Here is a 15,781-nt window from a genome sequence, read left to right as displayed (position 1 = left end):
CTAAATGCTCCCAACTGGATCTGAGGAGAGGTTTCCTGAAGTTAGGAATGCTTTAACTCTGCTTTTACAAAGAACAGGGTTGGGGGATAAAACAACAATCCATGACAGTAGAATGGCATCACTTGAAATGCAACATTAGGATCATTATTACACACTTTTGGTTTGATGCAACTTAGCCAGAAATAAGGATTTTGAGTCACAGAAAGTGTCTGAAGTCATATTTGTTAATAAAACCTCTTAAAATCATCTATGCAGTCATTAAAAACACATAATCCAGGCTCTAAACCCAACAAATATCCCACAATTAGGGATTTTGGCACAAGCAATGTGTGTCAAACAGCTGGCAATGGAACACAGCAATCCCCCATTCCCCATGTGTAGGTTCTGGTGTTAACACAGCCCCAGCCATCGGTTCTGGGTCAGTTCAGGACCTGTATCACAGCACAGAGTGAATGCCCATGGGTGAAATGAGCAAGTTCCAGTTTATTGGTAGCATTTGGAAACAGCAAGAGGAGAGCCAGATGCTCTGACAGAGGAAAGCGCTGCAGGGTAAAACAGAGCAAGTGCTTTTGGGTTCAATACAACAAAAGCAGAGCTTACCAACACGGATAGCCCAACACAGCTCCCAGGACCTGGGGTGAAACCCTGGCCAAATGGGGAACACAATGATAACTCAAGGAGTTCACAAAGAGGGTTTCAGCCCATGGCTTCCCAAAGGAATCACCAACACGACGGCTCTGTGGCAACACACACCACGTCCCACACACAGAACACAGGGAGCTCCAAGCGGTGACAGAGGGAACAGATGATGGATCTCGGAGCAGGATTCTCATCCAGCTTAGCCAGAGATGCCTCAGCAAGTGCTTCCCGTTCCATAGGTAAGCACCAACACCACAGACACATTGCCACACAGCTCAGACAGGGGAAAGGCATACCTGCCCAGGCTCAGCTCCTCCTGCTTCACTTCCTTCTTCACAGCTTCAGCCTGAAAGGCAGAAATCAGGGTCAGCAAACACCAGAGCTCCCCATGAGCATCACTGGGTGCCCACAGCCCAGGACCCCCCGTGTGCTGGGTGCAGCCCCAGAGCATGAGCAGCAGCTCAGGGAGGGGATCCTGCCCCTCTGCTGTGTGAAGGGGAGACCCCAGAGCAGCTCCAGTGCCTAAAGGGGCTGCAGGAAAGCTGGAGAGGGGCTTGGGACAAGGGCCTGTAGGGACAGGCCAAGGGGAATGGCTTGAACCTGCCCAAGAGAGGGGAGACTGAGCTGAGCTCTTAGGCAGAAGCTGTTCCCTGGGAGGGTGCTGAGGCACTGGCACAGGGTGCCCAGAGGAGTGAGGTACCTCGGCCTCCCCTCATCCTCCATCACCTGGTACCCAGCACAGGATGGAGTTTCTCCCTGGCTTTCCTGTTACCTCTAACAGATCTGACAAGTACTTTGTGTTATCTCGGATGGCAGCAGCCAGACATAGCTCCCTTTGTGCCTTTGCCTTTCCAGCCTCTCTATATAACCTAACAAGTGCTCCATCCCTGGCAGTGCTCAAGGCCAGGTTGGACAGAGCCTTGGCTGACATGGTGCAGTGTGATGTGTCCCTGCCCATGGCAGGAATTGGAACTGGATGAGCTTAAGGTCCTTTCCAACCCTAACCTTTCCATGATTCTAGGCTCTTCCACAAGTGAGATTCTCCTTCTTTCCCCAGGTTCCAGCACTGTTTCCTATTCAGCCAAGCTGGTCTCTTCCCTGCATATAGGGACCACTCACTCCTTCACCTTAAGGCTTTCATTCCCAAAGAGCATCCAGCCTTCCTGGACCCCTTCATCCTTCAGTAATGCTTTCCCAAGGAATTCTGCCAACCAGCACCCTACACAGGCCAAAGGCAGCCCTCTGGAAGCCTAAAGTGGAGGCTTTGCTGACCTTCTTCCTACTTCTCCAAGGATGGATAATTCAATCATATTGAATCATATTGGGCTCACCCTGCCCCAGCCAGCCTCCACCCATCACCCTAATCCTAACCCTAACCCAGTCCTGCCCTGTGAGCAGCAAACCCAGGCAGGCAGCTCCCCTAGAGCTGCTGTGCTGAGCCTGAGCTCATTTCCAAGTACCCACATCATAGCTGTGTGAGATGATGCCAGATGCAGGTTTAGGTATGTCTTTTATTAGGCTGAAGAAAACAGCCACATCTTCCTGCTTCCAAGCTTTTCCTCATGTCCAACCATAGGGAAAAGCTCCTTTAGCACTCAAAGATGAGCTAAACAGCATGAAAGTGCTTGTGCTAAGGAATGCCTGTTGAGGATTCATTGTGGGAACCCTGTGACTCAAACCTGCTCTCTATAGCAGTTGCCTGTATCTGCTGTAGCAACAGAATAACGTGTCTTTGTCACTGTAAGGGTTGCATCAGGGTTCAAAGCCAATGAACAATGGCATCCTCACTCTGGTTCCCCAGTAGTGCTTCTTCCCAGCAGTACACAGTGGGTGACACAGGGTGCTGAGCAGCCTGACAGGGGTAATGTCAGTGCTCCCTTAACCCCATCCTTGTCTGGTTTCTGTCATAGTGCTGATAATGTCCAAATTGAACACTGCTGAAGAGGGGAGAGGATCTTCAGGTCCTTTCCAACCCTAACTATTCCAGGATTGTATGAAATAAGGAGGAGGATGTGCCAATGGAATACAGAATTAGCTGCAAGTGTTCCCACTCCTGTCAACGTGACTGTCACAGCTTCTGCACAAGGCATGGGATCCCAGACTGGTTTGTGTTGGAAGGAACCTTAAAGCTCCTCCAGCTCCAAGCCCAGCTTCCACTGGAGCAGCTGCTCCAAGCCCCTGTGTCCAACCTGGCCTTGAGCACTGCCAGGGATGGGGCAGCCACAGCTTCTCCATTCAATCCTTTCCAATGCCCCTTCACCTAGATCAGTGAACTCTAAATCCACTCATTGCACCTCTTCTAACCCATATTAAATCACTGCTTTCCTCCTTTCCCTTTTCATCCTTCATCAAGAGATACTTTCCTCAATGGAAAGAGGTTCCACACATGTATGTCAAATACACAAATAGACAAAGGCAGCCACCCATCCTCCTCCTTGTGCCACATTCCACTAGAGATGCATTAACCCAGTGCCCTCTATGTCCCAGGTCTCCCTCTCCTCCACAGTGACAGCAAGCACTGCAGGAGCTGCTCTCCATGGGAAGCTGGCTCTATTCCATAAGAACAAGGTAGCATTGAAGGAATCTCACCTCAGCAGCCTCTGCCCTGGGTGACAGCGTGCAGGTCAGGGTGTGCTCCCCCATGCTGTATGGGTACTGCCGCAGGAAGCTGTACATGGATCTGGCTGAGCTGGGACTATCCAGCTGCAGGATGGCCTAGAAGGGAAAGCAGCACAAGCTTCAGATCACGGCTACATCAGCTGTTTCTGCCCCACAGGACAAGTCTAGCACATGGAGTTGGTACAGCATGTGATATCCAGAGTTCCAGAAAGGTTTTGCCTCCTCCACTTGAAATTCATTTGAAATGAGCAGCATTTTTGGATGGAATCCTGTTCTGGATACAGACAACACCAGACTTCTTCCTGAGAGGCTGAAAGAGAAATCTCTCCATCTGGAATTATCTTTAGAACTGTATCAGGAACTGCATCACAAGCCAGTGGAGCTTGGGGCATCCACAAGGGCATCCCCAGCAGGGATGAAGGTGCCATTGTCCCACTCTGCTCAGGTCACACTGGGAATACTGGGTGTAGGTTTGGTCCCTGCTGTACAAAGATGTGCATGGGCTGGAGAAGGGCCACAACGATGATCCAAGGGCTGGGAAGTGTGTGAGGAAAGGCTGAGAGAGCTGGGACTGTCCAGCTGGAGAAGAGAAGGCTCAGTGGAAACCTTATCACCATGTACCAGTGTTTAAAGGGTGGCTACAAAGATGATGGAGACTCCCTTTGGATGAGGAGCCCATTGGGAAAGCTGAGAGCTGATGGGCACAAGTTACTGCTGGGGAGATTCCAGCTGGATACAACAGGGAAACCTTTTCCAGTGAGAACAACCAGAGACTGGAATAATGTCCCAGGGAAGTGTTGACTTCCCAGTGTTAGACACTTAAGACTGGGCTGCCCAGGGTGCTGGGCTATCCAGTCCAGGTAATACCATGCCTAAAAGGTTGGAACAGAGGATCCCTCCCAGCACAGGATCCATAGGAAGCATGGGGTTTTCTGGATCAGGATGAGGGGGAACAGTTTGCTCTCTCAATAAGAGAACCTTCTTGGCCCTGGGAGGTGACTTTACCTTGTTCTTGTTCTTCAGCACAACGTAATGATCCACTTTGCCAAAGCGAAGCCCCACACAAACTACTTCCAGCTCTCTGTAGCCAGCATCTGGCAGGTTCCCCAGGTGCACAAACTGCCTGTGCAGGCTTTCAGCATCCACCTACAGGGAAGCAATGGCAAAACGTGCTTTAACTTTGTATCAGCGCTGAACTGGGGTAGAAAACCCTCCCAGGAAAGCCCCTCATCCCTCAGAGGTGATGGAAAGGAGCATTCACACACATCCAACATTCCCCTTTCCACATTCCCATCGTGTTTAAGGCCCCTTCCAACCCAAACCATTCTGGTGCTGTGATTTTCCCTTTTCTATGCTGTATGTCAAAAGAAGCAGCTGTGCTTGTTGGGAATCAAGAGCAAACTTGACAGGATCAAGTTGTTCTGCTTTAAAGGAACACTGCAAGATCAGAGAGTCCCAGAACCCTGCAATGGGTTGGGTTGAAGCCATTCCCCTTGGCTTGGCCCTACAGGCCCTTGTCCCAAGCCCCTCTGCAGGTTTCTCATCAGCCCTTAGTGCAGTGCAGGAGCAGAGAGCCAAGGAGGGAGCCTCACTGCACTGACCAAGCACAGAGGTGGGTTTGATCCTTTAACCATAAAAGCTGGCTAGAAAACCCATAGGGAGAACGGAGGGTGTTACAAACAGGTCAACACTGTGCATTGGCTGAGCTGCAGGGGCTATCAGAGCATGAAAATGGCTTAACAGAAGGGGATGCTCTCCCAAGACTCCTGTTAATTCCTTGGGCTTTATGCATCATGGAGTTAAACTAAGAGAACATTTACTCCTTCTAATCCCTGCCCATCCATCCATGAAAGCACAGAGCAACACTGAATTCCAAAGAAAGCTAAGGTAAATGCTAGTGTTCCAGCATCATGGATAGGAATTCCCATTTAAAAGCCAGGATTTGGGCAGCAGCAGGAGTCAGACTTACCTGGGGGTCAGAATCTTTAATGAGAGCAGTGAAGAGTGCTTCCTGCAACAGAAAACAGCAAAGACAGAGACATGATGTGAACTGCAAACCTGCCACCAACTCCTTTATTAACAAAGCCAACAGCATCAGCACTCCTGACATCTGTGCTCTTCCTGTGTCAGCAAGGCAGGAGCCAAGGAGCCTGTTACCAGCATCACTCTCCAATAGCAGACACCAGCAGGATGCAGAAAGCAGTGTATGAGAGTCAGCTCCAGTATAAAACCCTGCTCCTCATCCAAATGCTATCCCATCTGCTGGAATTTCAATGCATTTGCTCACTTACTTCATCTTTGACACTGTGATACTGGGGCAGCATGGTGATGCAGAGCTGGTTTCCATCCAGAGACATGGGAAAGCAGGTGTAGAATTTCACCATGGAATCTGCACATTTTCTACTGATTTCAAGATAGGCCTTTTAAAACAGAGAGAATGGACGTTATTAAACACTTGAATCATGCATTGATGCTTCCTGAGCTACAGCATCACATCTGTGCGTGTGAAAAACACATTCACTGCTTCTTTAGGTGGAATCACTCCTAAATGCCACTTCAAATACCTTCTTATGAGATGACAGGATCAGCACATCCCTCAGTCCCCCGAATGGCTTTGCGAGGTTGGAAACATCCTCTACAGAGAATCCTTTCTCCGGCAGGTTTGAAATGAGGACCACACAGGAATCATCCATTTCCTGACACAAAATGAAGGGAGTGTTACTGGTATTCCAAACCAATGGAGTTCTGAAGAGTGTTGGGTTTTACCATGCCGCTGCAGTTCAGGCTCCAGACTCTTGTACCAGAAGATAAGGTTCAATAGTAAGTAAATGCAAACTGATAATGGCAAGAAAATGAGTAATAGAGGATGGACAGAAAAACATCCATTACAATCACTCCAGTTTCATCCCAAACAGTCCATATGGATGGAGCTTGGAGCAAGCTGCTCTAGTGGAATGTGCCCATAGCATGGGTTTGGAACTGAATGAGCTTTAAGGTCCCTTCCAACCCAAAGCATCCCATGACTCTATGATTCACTTTAACTGGGGATGTATCTACCTAAGGGAATTCTGACACTCATCAAAAACTCAAAGCAATCCCCTAGAATTAGGCCACCACTTTACAGCAGCCATGTCCACCCATCAGACACTGCAGGACTGGATGGGCAAAGGCTGCATCCAAAGAGAAGGAACCCACAGCAGGGCAGGGCACAGAGGAGCTCTGGGGTCACTAACAACAGCCACAGAGGGAGCTGGTGGATGCCTGGGAAGCCACAACCAGCAAGGGGAAAACAAACCCCACTAATAGCCCCACAAGGAGCTTAACAGGCTGGGGATGTAAATGGGAGGTTTTAATGCAGCACATGGGAATGGCCCCACTAGTCTTACAGCTTCCAAGTCACCTTTACACTGACCTGGACTCCTGGGTCTGTGGGTTCTTCACTCTTTATTGTCATTATGGTGGCTTCTAGAACACAAAGATGGGAACAGTTTAGTACCTGAGGTTTCCTGATGCACTGTGGAGCTTTCAGAGCTTCTATCACTACATTTTAGCATCACTGCTGTTGGGAAAGACTAAATATTCCTCCATGGAACTTGGAGAGACAAATGACACCAGTGAGACACAAACAGTGTGTGGGAAATGCCTCCAGGAATACCTGCTTTAAGTGAAGATACAAAATGAATGGATACCCCTGGATCCGTACACACTCACTCTGCTGACACTGAGACCTTATCAATTCACAACTGAGGCCTTACCAATTTGATCAGTCACAAGCACAACACCCTCCTGTGGGCACACAAGGACTATGTAGGTACCCAGTACATGCCCACATCACCTCTTCCTTCTTTATACTGGGACAAGTCCAAAGGGATATGTGAAAGGCTCCAAAGAATAAGTGGGAAAAGTGATGTCCCTCAGCAATCCATGTTGGGATTGGGACAGGCCAAGGGGAATGGCTTTAACAAGGTGCCCAGAGAAGCTGTGGCTGCCCCATCCCTGGCAGTGCTCAAGGCCAGGTTGGACACAGGGGCTTGGAGCAGCTGCTCCAGTGGAAGGGGTCCCTGCCCATGGCAGGGGTTGGAGCTGGATGGGATTTAAGGTCCCTTCCAATCCAAGCCAGGCTGGGATCCTGTGAAACAGGATACCATCGATCATATGGGATAAGCAAGTGCAGGTAAAGGAGAATCACTTTGACTGTAAAGTGCTGGTCTCTACTGCTAACAAGTCCAGAAACTGCAGCCTTGCCCTACCTCCACTATCACACCCGTAGTGTAACTGAGAACTAACACACACTCATGCCACATATAAACCATGGGGAAAACAGCATCTGTGGAACCAGCTCTAGGTGGCAATGGGCAGCAATGAGAACAGAAGCATCAGGGAGGGAAGCTGCAAACAGGACCTACAGAAAGCCTGGACCCTTGGCTCTGAGGAGCTGGAAACAGAAGTCCCCAGGTAGCACTGAGAAGCTCAAAGTGAAAGATGCAATTCTGGGGGGGGTTTGGCACCTCCATCATCACCTGAGCTCTTGGTCTGTGTTTCACTCAGAGAACCTTGATGAACAGATGTTTCCCTGTGTCTTTTGAGCTTCCTGGCCTCAGATGCACTCTCTTTTAGGGGGGCTTTAGGACAGCTTAAACCCTGTCCATGTGCAACTTACCTTGATCAATTAAAGCTTTATTCAACTCGTTCAAGTCCACTGCTGCCACCTGAGGCATCTGGGAGAGTTTGTCTAAGAAAGGGGTGAAAGAGACATCACCACATTAAAGTCCACAGCACTCACAATGAGCAGGCAAGTCAAAACCAGCATTAGCATCTCTGTTACCCAGCAGAGCTGCAGGACTGGTGGCTCCTTTGGCCTGAGTCTCTGCTGCTGCCTTCCCAGGCTCTGGATCTCCATCCTCTTCTGTCTTTGGCTCTGACAGCTTTGTCTCCTCAGCTTCCATTTCAGCTTCCACTGGGATCTGCACATCTTCCTCTACAGATTTGGCTGGTGGGTAACAGCAAGAAGAAGCATCAGCCAAGCCACAGGAAAGGGGTCTAACATCTCCTACAGTGCAGTGCAGTGGGAGGTGGGGGAAGCTCAGGCTACAGCCTCAAAGATCTGCTCTGGAAAGGGGAGCAGGGAGGTGGACAAGCACCAGCCCATGTTTTCCAGGACAGAGTAAGAGTTCTCACTTATCTTACCTGCAGTGTTTGAGGTTTTCTTGGTTTTACTCTCTCCTGTCAATGCTGATTTCTTTGTCTTCTCTTTTTTACCTGCATAAAATAACCAAGTGTCAGAAGAAATGCTTATTGTGGAATTACTTACAAAGAATATAAAATACACACAAAAATAGGTTAACTTGCAGCAATTCAACTGATATTTTTACTGAAGAGGGGCTTGGGACAAGGGATGCAGGGACAGGCCAAGGGGAATGGCTTGAACCTGCCCCAGAGAGGGGAGACTGAGCTGAGCTCTGAGGCAGAAGCTGTTCCCTGGGAGGGTGCTGAGGCGCTGGCACAGGGTGCCCAGAGAAGCTGTGGCTGCCCCATCCCTGGCAGTGCTCAAGGCCAGGTTGGACACAGGGGCTTGGAGCAGCTGCTCCAGTGGAAGGGGTCCCTGTCTGTGGCAGGGGTTGGAGCTGGATGGGATTTAAGGTCCCTTCCAAACCAAACCAGTCTTCCATCAGAGCAGGCTGCTCACAGGCAAGGTGATTTTATTGCTACTTGAGGCTTGGGGCTTGAGGTGTTTCTAAAGACAGGAACATGAGGCTGCATGGAAAGGACATTTGTAAGGATGAATCAGGCATTTCCAGCAGCTCCTACACTTGGCCAGTCCTTGTGATGTAAAACACTCACAGAAAAGAAATGGGAACAAAGAGGGAAGGGAATTCCAGAGGCATTGTCAGATGGAATTAACCAGAACCTCACCTGCAATTAACTTCTTTGTGGTGGCGTTCGGATCTTTTCTATTATAAAGGGGGGGAAAGGAAGAAAAATCAGTTTTAAAGATAACCAATGAATATAAAACAGCTGAAAAAGCTCAAACCCAGTAAAACCCAAGAAACCAAACCAGGAGCACCCTATTTGGGTCCCATGTGTTGTCACCAACACTGATGTGAGTAACAGCAACACTTACTTGGTGCCTGGTGCTGCTTTCTTAACAATCTGAGTCCGTTTCTTTATAGCCTTTTTGGCCTGGAAGGGACAGAAAGAAGAACTTTTAGTGCATCATTTGTGTTTCATGTATAAATGTGTATATATACATATATATAATACATATAAAATAGTATTAATAATTATTAATAGTAAATATATATATGAATACAGGTTGCACCTTTCACTGTTAAATGGGTGCTACTCACAAACACCAACTATAACCAAGAAAACAGGGACTGTGGAGGTTTAGATTCCTCTGCACAATCATTCAGCCTGTTCTTTAGGGAAAGGACACAAAAACCATAGTAAAAGCACCAAACCCATTCTGCTGGAGCCCCTCATGTGATGGAGCAACAACCAAGCTCCTCGCAGTGTCCTGCTCTGTGCCTATGGCACTCACCTGCCCCGGAGGAGCTCTGGGTTTCTCTGCTATGCTGATCTTCACCCTCTTGCCATTCACCAGCACTGGCACCGTTTCACCATATTTCACTGCTGCAATCACAGCTTCTTTGTAGTTCATCTCCAGGAAGGCCTGAAACCAATGGACAGGTCAGTGCCTATCTTACAGATACAACCTGCAATCCACTGCAGGGCCTCCTTAGGCAATGTGCTCGTGGCAGAACTCCACATCCACCCATAAGTGAGCCCACAGGGAGTCTGATGAAGTCCCTTTTCTGCATAATAGAATCCTTTAGGTTGGAAAAGACCTTTAGGATCAAGTCCAGCTGTTAACCCAGCACTGGTTAAAACACATAATCCCAGCCTGGTTTGGGTTGAAGGGAGCTTAAAGCTCCTCCAGCTCCAACCCCTGCCACGGGCAGGGACCCCTTCCACTGGAGCAGCTGCTCCAAGCCCCTGTGTCCAACCTGGCCTTGAGCACTGCCAGGGATGGGGCAGCCACAGCTTCTCTGGGCACCCTGTGCCAGCGCCTCAGCACCCTCACAGGGAACAGCTTCTGCCTAAGAGCTCAGCTCAGTCTCCCCTCTCTTGGGCAGGTTCAAGCCATTCCCCTTGGCCTGTCCCTACAGGCCCTTGTCCCAAGCCCCTCTCCAGCTTTCCTGCAGCCCCTTTAGGCACTGGAGCTGCTCTGGGGTCTCCCCTTCAGGAGCCTTCTCTTGCCCAGGCTGCCCCAGCCCAGCTCTCCCAGCCTGGCTCCAGGGCAGGGATGCTCCAGCCCTCGCAGCAGCTCCAGGTCCCTCTTGTGCTGCTGCCCCAGAGCTGGATGCAGGATGTCCTATTTACATCTATGTTAAATCTCTCCAGGGACGGTGCTTACACTGCTGCTCTGGGCATCCTGCTGCAGTGCTTGACAACAGTCTTGATGAAGCATACTTCCTAATATCCAGCCCAAACCTCCCAAAGACATCCTAATCCATCAGTTACTAACTTAGGGAGCAAGATGAATGGAATTCATAAAATGAACACTTCCAGCTATTCCAAGGCTCTGGATGTGATCATTAATGATGAAACACCAGGAAGCCTTATCCTACATTCACCTACAGACCCAAACAAGACACGTTTTCATTGCTAGAATGGGGGTTTTTGCCACCCTGACCCAAAGCCACTGCATGGGGAGGGGATCTCACCTCGTTCCTGGAGCGAAGCACAATGAGGTCACTGACTTTGCCAAAAGGCTGCACGATCTTCTTAATATCCTGGTCGGAAAAGCCATCATCCGGTAAATCCGAGATCTGCAGCACGGTCCCACAGGTGAGCAGCTCCTCCCTCAGCAGCTGCAAACAGGAGACAACACAAAGATGCACTTGCCATGTGGTTCTTACCTCCTGTATGGAGCCAGGCTGAGAACACTGGGGCTGGGCAGCCTGGAGAAGATGCATAGAGACCTCAGAGCAGCTTCCAGTGTCTGAAGGATGCTGCAGAGGGACTCTTCATCAGGGGCTGCAGTGATGGGACAGGGAGTGATGGGTTAAAACTGGAACAGGGGAGGTTTGGATCTCAGGAGGAAGTTCTTTACTGTGAGGGTGGTGAGGCACTGGAATGGGTTGCCCAGGGAAGCTGTGAATGCTCCATCCCTGGCAGTGTTCAAGGCCAGGTTGGACAGAGCCTTGGGTGCCATGGTTTAGTGTGAGGTGTCCCTGCCCATGGCAGGGGGTTGGAACTGGATGACCTTAAGGTCCTTTCCAACCATAACTATTCTATGATCTATGTCAGGCACAGTGAAAGGAAGAAAACAGGATCTGACATGAGGATGACTCCAATGTAGATGCCTGGTTCACTGGGGTGTTGTCGTAGAATCCTAGGATAGTTTGAGTTGGAAGGGACCTTAAACCCAACTGGCAACTGAAGTACCATGCAGCAGCTTCCTCACCTCTCCTTCCTATGCCAGGCAGGATGGGAGGAGAATGTAAAAGCCACATATTGAGGTAAGAACAGTTTAACACCTGAAGTACAATACAATATAATGCTAATAATAGTAATAAGGGAAATAATGCGAGATATGTAAAACTAAAAGGGGAATAGGAACAACACTCCAGTGAACAGCAGTGATGGCACAACCCAGTTCTCACCACTGCTGAGCACTGCCTGGGCCCAGCAGCAACCGAGGGCTCCATCCAAGTCCCCCCAGTTCCTCTCCTGAGCCCGATGTGCTGTGGGATGGGATGGTCTGGAATACCCCTTGGGCTGGTTTGGGTTCAGGTCTCCTGTCTCTGCTCCCTCCCAGCTTCTTGTGCCCCTTCACTGAGCATGGGGCTGAGCAGTCCTTGATCAGGGCAAGTGCTGCTGAGCTACAACTGAACACAGGGAGTTATCAGTGCTGTTCTCAGAGGGAAGCCAAAGCAGCCTTGGAGCAGTGAGCAGGGAGAATGAACTCCATCCCAGCTGGAACTGGCACAGAGCATCCCAACAACCACAGACTGGTTTGGGTTTAACAGGACTTGAACACCCATCCAGCTCCAAGCCCTGCCACAGCAGGGACACCTTCCACTACACTGGGATGCTCCTTTCAATACCATCCATCAGCTACCCACAGCTCTAGGCAGTGTTCTCTTTGCTTGCCATCTAGAGGATGGAAACACCAAGGACTTGCATCTCCAACAACCAAACACTATCTGGTTTACAAGTGATGCTCCCAACAGACCCAAATGATCAGTAGGATGGTCACTGGCTTAAGAGCCTCCTTACAGCAGCAGTCACTATCTCTGCTGCAAACAGAGCCCATCACTCACTCCTCATCCAGGAAAGCACCAGAGAGGTTTTGCTTCCCTTATTGAAAGACCCTTGCCATAGAGATGACCACACGTACCTGCAGGCAGCAACCCTTCGCATTGAGCTCGCAGCATCTATTGCATAGAATCAGCAAACAGGATGGTTCATCTCTCCATGTGATCCCCCCAGTCCAATTCCTAACATCCCAGAGGAAACCAGAAGGAACTCACCCTGTTGTAAGAAGGTGGACGAGGTGCACTGGTTCCTGGGGGTAAACCCTCCTCCTCCTCCTCCATCCCTTCACTCTGGGCCAAATCATCAGCATCAGCAGAGGAAGAACTCGACCCAGCCCCATCCTTGGAGGCCTTTGAAGGAACACCTGCTTTCAGCAGCTTCTTCAGGCTTCCAGACACCTTCCCTAGGACTCCTTGAGAGCTCGAGGCCTTTCCTGAGCCTGAAGATCCTTGTCCAGCTGCTTGAAGTGACTTATGCTTATTGAATGCTGCCACAAAGCCAGGTCCCAGCGTCTTCATGACTGCCTCCAGGGCTGCCTTTCTGTCTGTGGGAGAAGGGAAACACCAGCCTGGTGGGTTTGCTTTGAGAAGAGCACTTACACTAAGTTAATGAGGAGTTATAATAAGGTGAAGTGGAGATGCAGGGATGTGATGGATGGAGCACTTGGTGGACAGGGAATTGGCTGGATGCTTACACTCAAAGAGTTGTGGTCAATGGCTTGAGGACCAAGTAGAGAGCAGTGAGGAGTGGTGTTCCTCAGCCAGCACTGGGGATGCTCAGCATCTCTGTCACTGACATGGACAGTGGGATGCGAGCCCTCAGCAGCTGCTGGTGACATGGAGCTGTGTGCTGTGACCAATGTGCTGCAGGGATGGGATGGGATCCACAGGGACCTGGACATGCTGGAGAGCTGGAACCTCATGGAGTTCAACAAGGCCAAGTGCAAGGTGCTGCACATCGGTGGGACAACCCCAGCACAAACACAGGCTGGAGATGGGATGGAGCAGCTCCTGGAGACCCCAGAGCAGCTCCAGTGCCTAAAGGGGCTGCAGGAAAGCCGGAGAGGGGTTTGGGACAAGGGCCTGTAGGGCCAGGCCAAGGGGAATGGCTTGAACCTGCCTGAGGGGAGACTAAGCTGAGCTCTTAGGCAGAAGCTCTGCCCTGGGAGGTGTGGAAGGTGTGGAATGGAACTGGAAGAGCTTTCAGGTCCCTGAACACCTAAACCAGCATCCAATGTCTGTTCTCCCAGTACTAAAGGCACTTTCCCTATGGCAGGGAGCACCCATTCGTACCTTGGTACCGGGCTGACCTCCTTGCTGCCCAGTCATAGCTGGAGGATCTCTGGGGTCTCGAGCTGCTCCTCAATGGGTTCCTAGAGCGCTGTGGGGACCTGGACCTGTGCCTAGGGCTGAGGCGCCGCATCTGCCGCGGGCTGCGGCTCCGGGGCCTGGACCTGAAGCGCCCGGAGCTCCGGGATCGGGATCGTCGTGGGACATAGCTGGAGCTGGAGGCCCGTGAGCGCCTGGGGCTGGGGCTGGATGAGCTGGAGCGGCGTCTGGGGGTCTGGTTCTCCTTCCTGTCGCCAGCGTTCCTAAAGGGACACAGGCACCGGTGGGATTTGGTGAGGGGGGAAGGAGAATGAACCTGAGTCTCTGCAAAGAGCTTTAGGGCAAATACAGAAGCAAACTGGCAATGTTTGGAGCCTTATTTGTTATCAAACATGGGGTAGCGTGTTTGTTATGTGCATTTAGGATACACAGAACTGAGAAGAAGCAGGTAGGAGAGAACAACCTACATGGGACAAGAAGAAGGAATTCCATAGAATCATAGAATAGTTAGGGTTGGAAAGGACCTTAAGATCATCCAGTTCCAACCCCCTGCCATGGGCAGGGACACCTCACACTAAACCATGGCACCCAAGGCTTCATCCAACCTGGCCTTGAACACTGCCAGGGATGGAGCATTCACAACCTCCCTGGGCAACCCATTCCAGTGCCTCAGCACCCTCACAGTAAAGAATTTCTTCCTTATATCCAATCTAAACATCTGCTGTTTAAGTTTCAACCCAAAAAGAAGGAAACAGGAGAGAAGGAAGTAAGAAACAGCAAAGAGATTGAAGTTGGAAGCTGCAGGGCTGTGAAGGAATAACAGGAAGAGGGAAAGGATCCACGATGAGTAATGAAATAAGATACTTTAGAATCATAGAACAGTTTGGGTTGGAAAGGACCTTAAATCCCATTATTCCTGTGCCAAATTAAAGCATGGATGTACTAACACAGCAGGGCACTTACAGAAGGCAGAGCCTGCGAGGTGATGCAGCAGGGTGGCAGCAGCACACAGGAAGCTCAGTGACCCTGCCCATGTGTGCTCACCATGAGCCTGCAGCTCCATCCTGACCCTCCCAGCTGGAGCAGGGCTCTCAGTGGGAAGGACTGAGGAAAGCATCACCCTCCAGAGCAGCTCTGGCTCCATCAGCAAGGCCGATGATCCCTCACACACAACATCAAACACCTCTCCAATAGATCCAGCCAAGAGCAGCTTCCTTGCCTGCTGGTACAGGACATGGCCAGCCCTGAATGAGGGTTTAAGTCAGGCTTCTTCTGCTTCTGAGAAGTTTATCTGCTTCATTTCTCTCTTTGAAGTCTCATTTCTCCCTGTTTGGGACATGGGGAGATCTCAGCTGCACCCCACAAATAAACCTGACCCACGTTTCCATTGAGCTTTGCAACACTGCTCTTGTAACTGAATTTGGTGCTTGAACTGATGTCAAACTGATGACTGCAGTCACAGGAGAACCCAGCAAAATCCCACTCCTCCCATTCCTATAAGGACACACACTGGAATACACAGAGATAAGGAAGCAGTACAATGATCCAGTCTTAGAATCACATAACCATGGAATGGGTTGGGGTTGAAGGGACCTTAAAACCCATCCATTCCCAATCCATGCCCTGGGCAGGGACCCCTTCCACTGGAGCAGCTGCTCCAAGCCCCTGTGTCCAACCTGGCCTTGAGCACTGCCAGGGATGGGGCAAAGATCAAGACCTTGCTGAGGTTTAAGCAGAATCAGCTCACTGGGTGTGTTTCAAAGCACATGATACTGAAGAGCATCATTTTCTAGGCCAGAAGAGCCATGATGAGCTCATGGATTCCAGTTCTCTGAGCCTGGGATCCCGCAGCTCCCCAAGGGAGCTGTGCA

The 15,781-nt window shown here is 50.3% G+C and overlaps 1 protein-coding gene across 2 annotated transcripts in view; it reads right to left on the bottom strand.

The window, feature by feature from the left end:
• ZNF638 (zinc finger protein 638) overlaps positions 1–15,781 on the bottom strand; it is a 41,091-nt gene that overhangs the window by 11,757 nt on the left and 13,553 nt on the right. For both annotated transcript variants that reach the window (XM_034064608.1, XM_034064609.1), the window contains exons 5-20: positions 13,875–14,173; positions 12,798–13,126; positions 10,986–11,132; positions 9,800–9,931; positions 9,380–9,438; positions 9,172–9,209; positions 8,446–8,517; positions 8,084–8,248; positions 7,919–7,990; positions 6,671–6,723; positions 5,823–5,954; positions 5,550–5,678; positions 5,228–5,269; positions 4,264–4,404; positions 3,229–3,354; positions 936–985 (exon numbers count right to left, since the gene is read on the bottom strand). In XM_034064608.1, the coding sequence (XP_033920499.1) occupies positions 936–985; positions 3,229–3,354; positions 4,264–4,404; positions 5,228–5,269; positions 5,550–5,678; positions 5,823–5,954; positions 6,671–6,723; positions 7,919–7,990; positions 8,084–8,248; positions 8,446–8,517; positions 9,172–9,209; positions 9,380–9,438; positions 9,800–9,931; positions 10,986–11,132; positions 12,798–13,126; positions 13,875–14,173 (1,986 nt within the window). The remainder of the gene's footprint in view (positions 1–935; positions 986–3,228; positions 3,355–4,263; positions 4,405–5,227; positions 5,270–5,549; positions 5,679–5,822; positions 5,955–6,670; positions 6,724–7,918; positions 7,991–8,083; positions 8,249–8,445; positions 8,518–9,171; positions 9,210–9,379; positions 9,439–9,799; positions 9,932–10,985; positions 11,133–12,797; positions 13,127–13,874; positions 14,174–15,781) is intronic.

This window comes from Melopsittacus undulatus, chromosome 7 (genome assembly GCF_012275295.1).
Source record: "Melopsittacus undulatus isolate bMelUnd1 chromosome 7, bMelUnd1.mat.Z, whole genome shotgun sequence".
In the NCBI taxonomy this organism is placed as follows: domain Eukaryota; kingdom Metazoa; phylum Chordata; class Aves; order Psittaciformes; family Psittaculidae; genus Melopsittacus; species Melopsittacus undulatus.
Note: the sequence above shows the minus strand (reverse complement) of the source record. Positions and strands in the feature narration are given on the sequence as shown.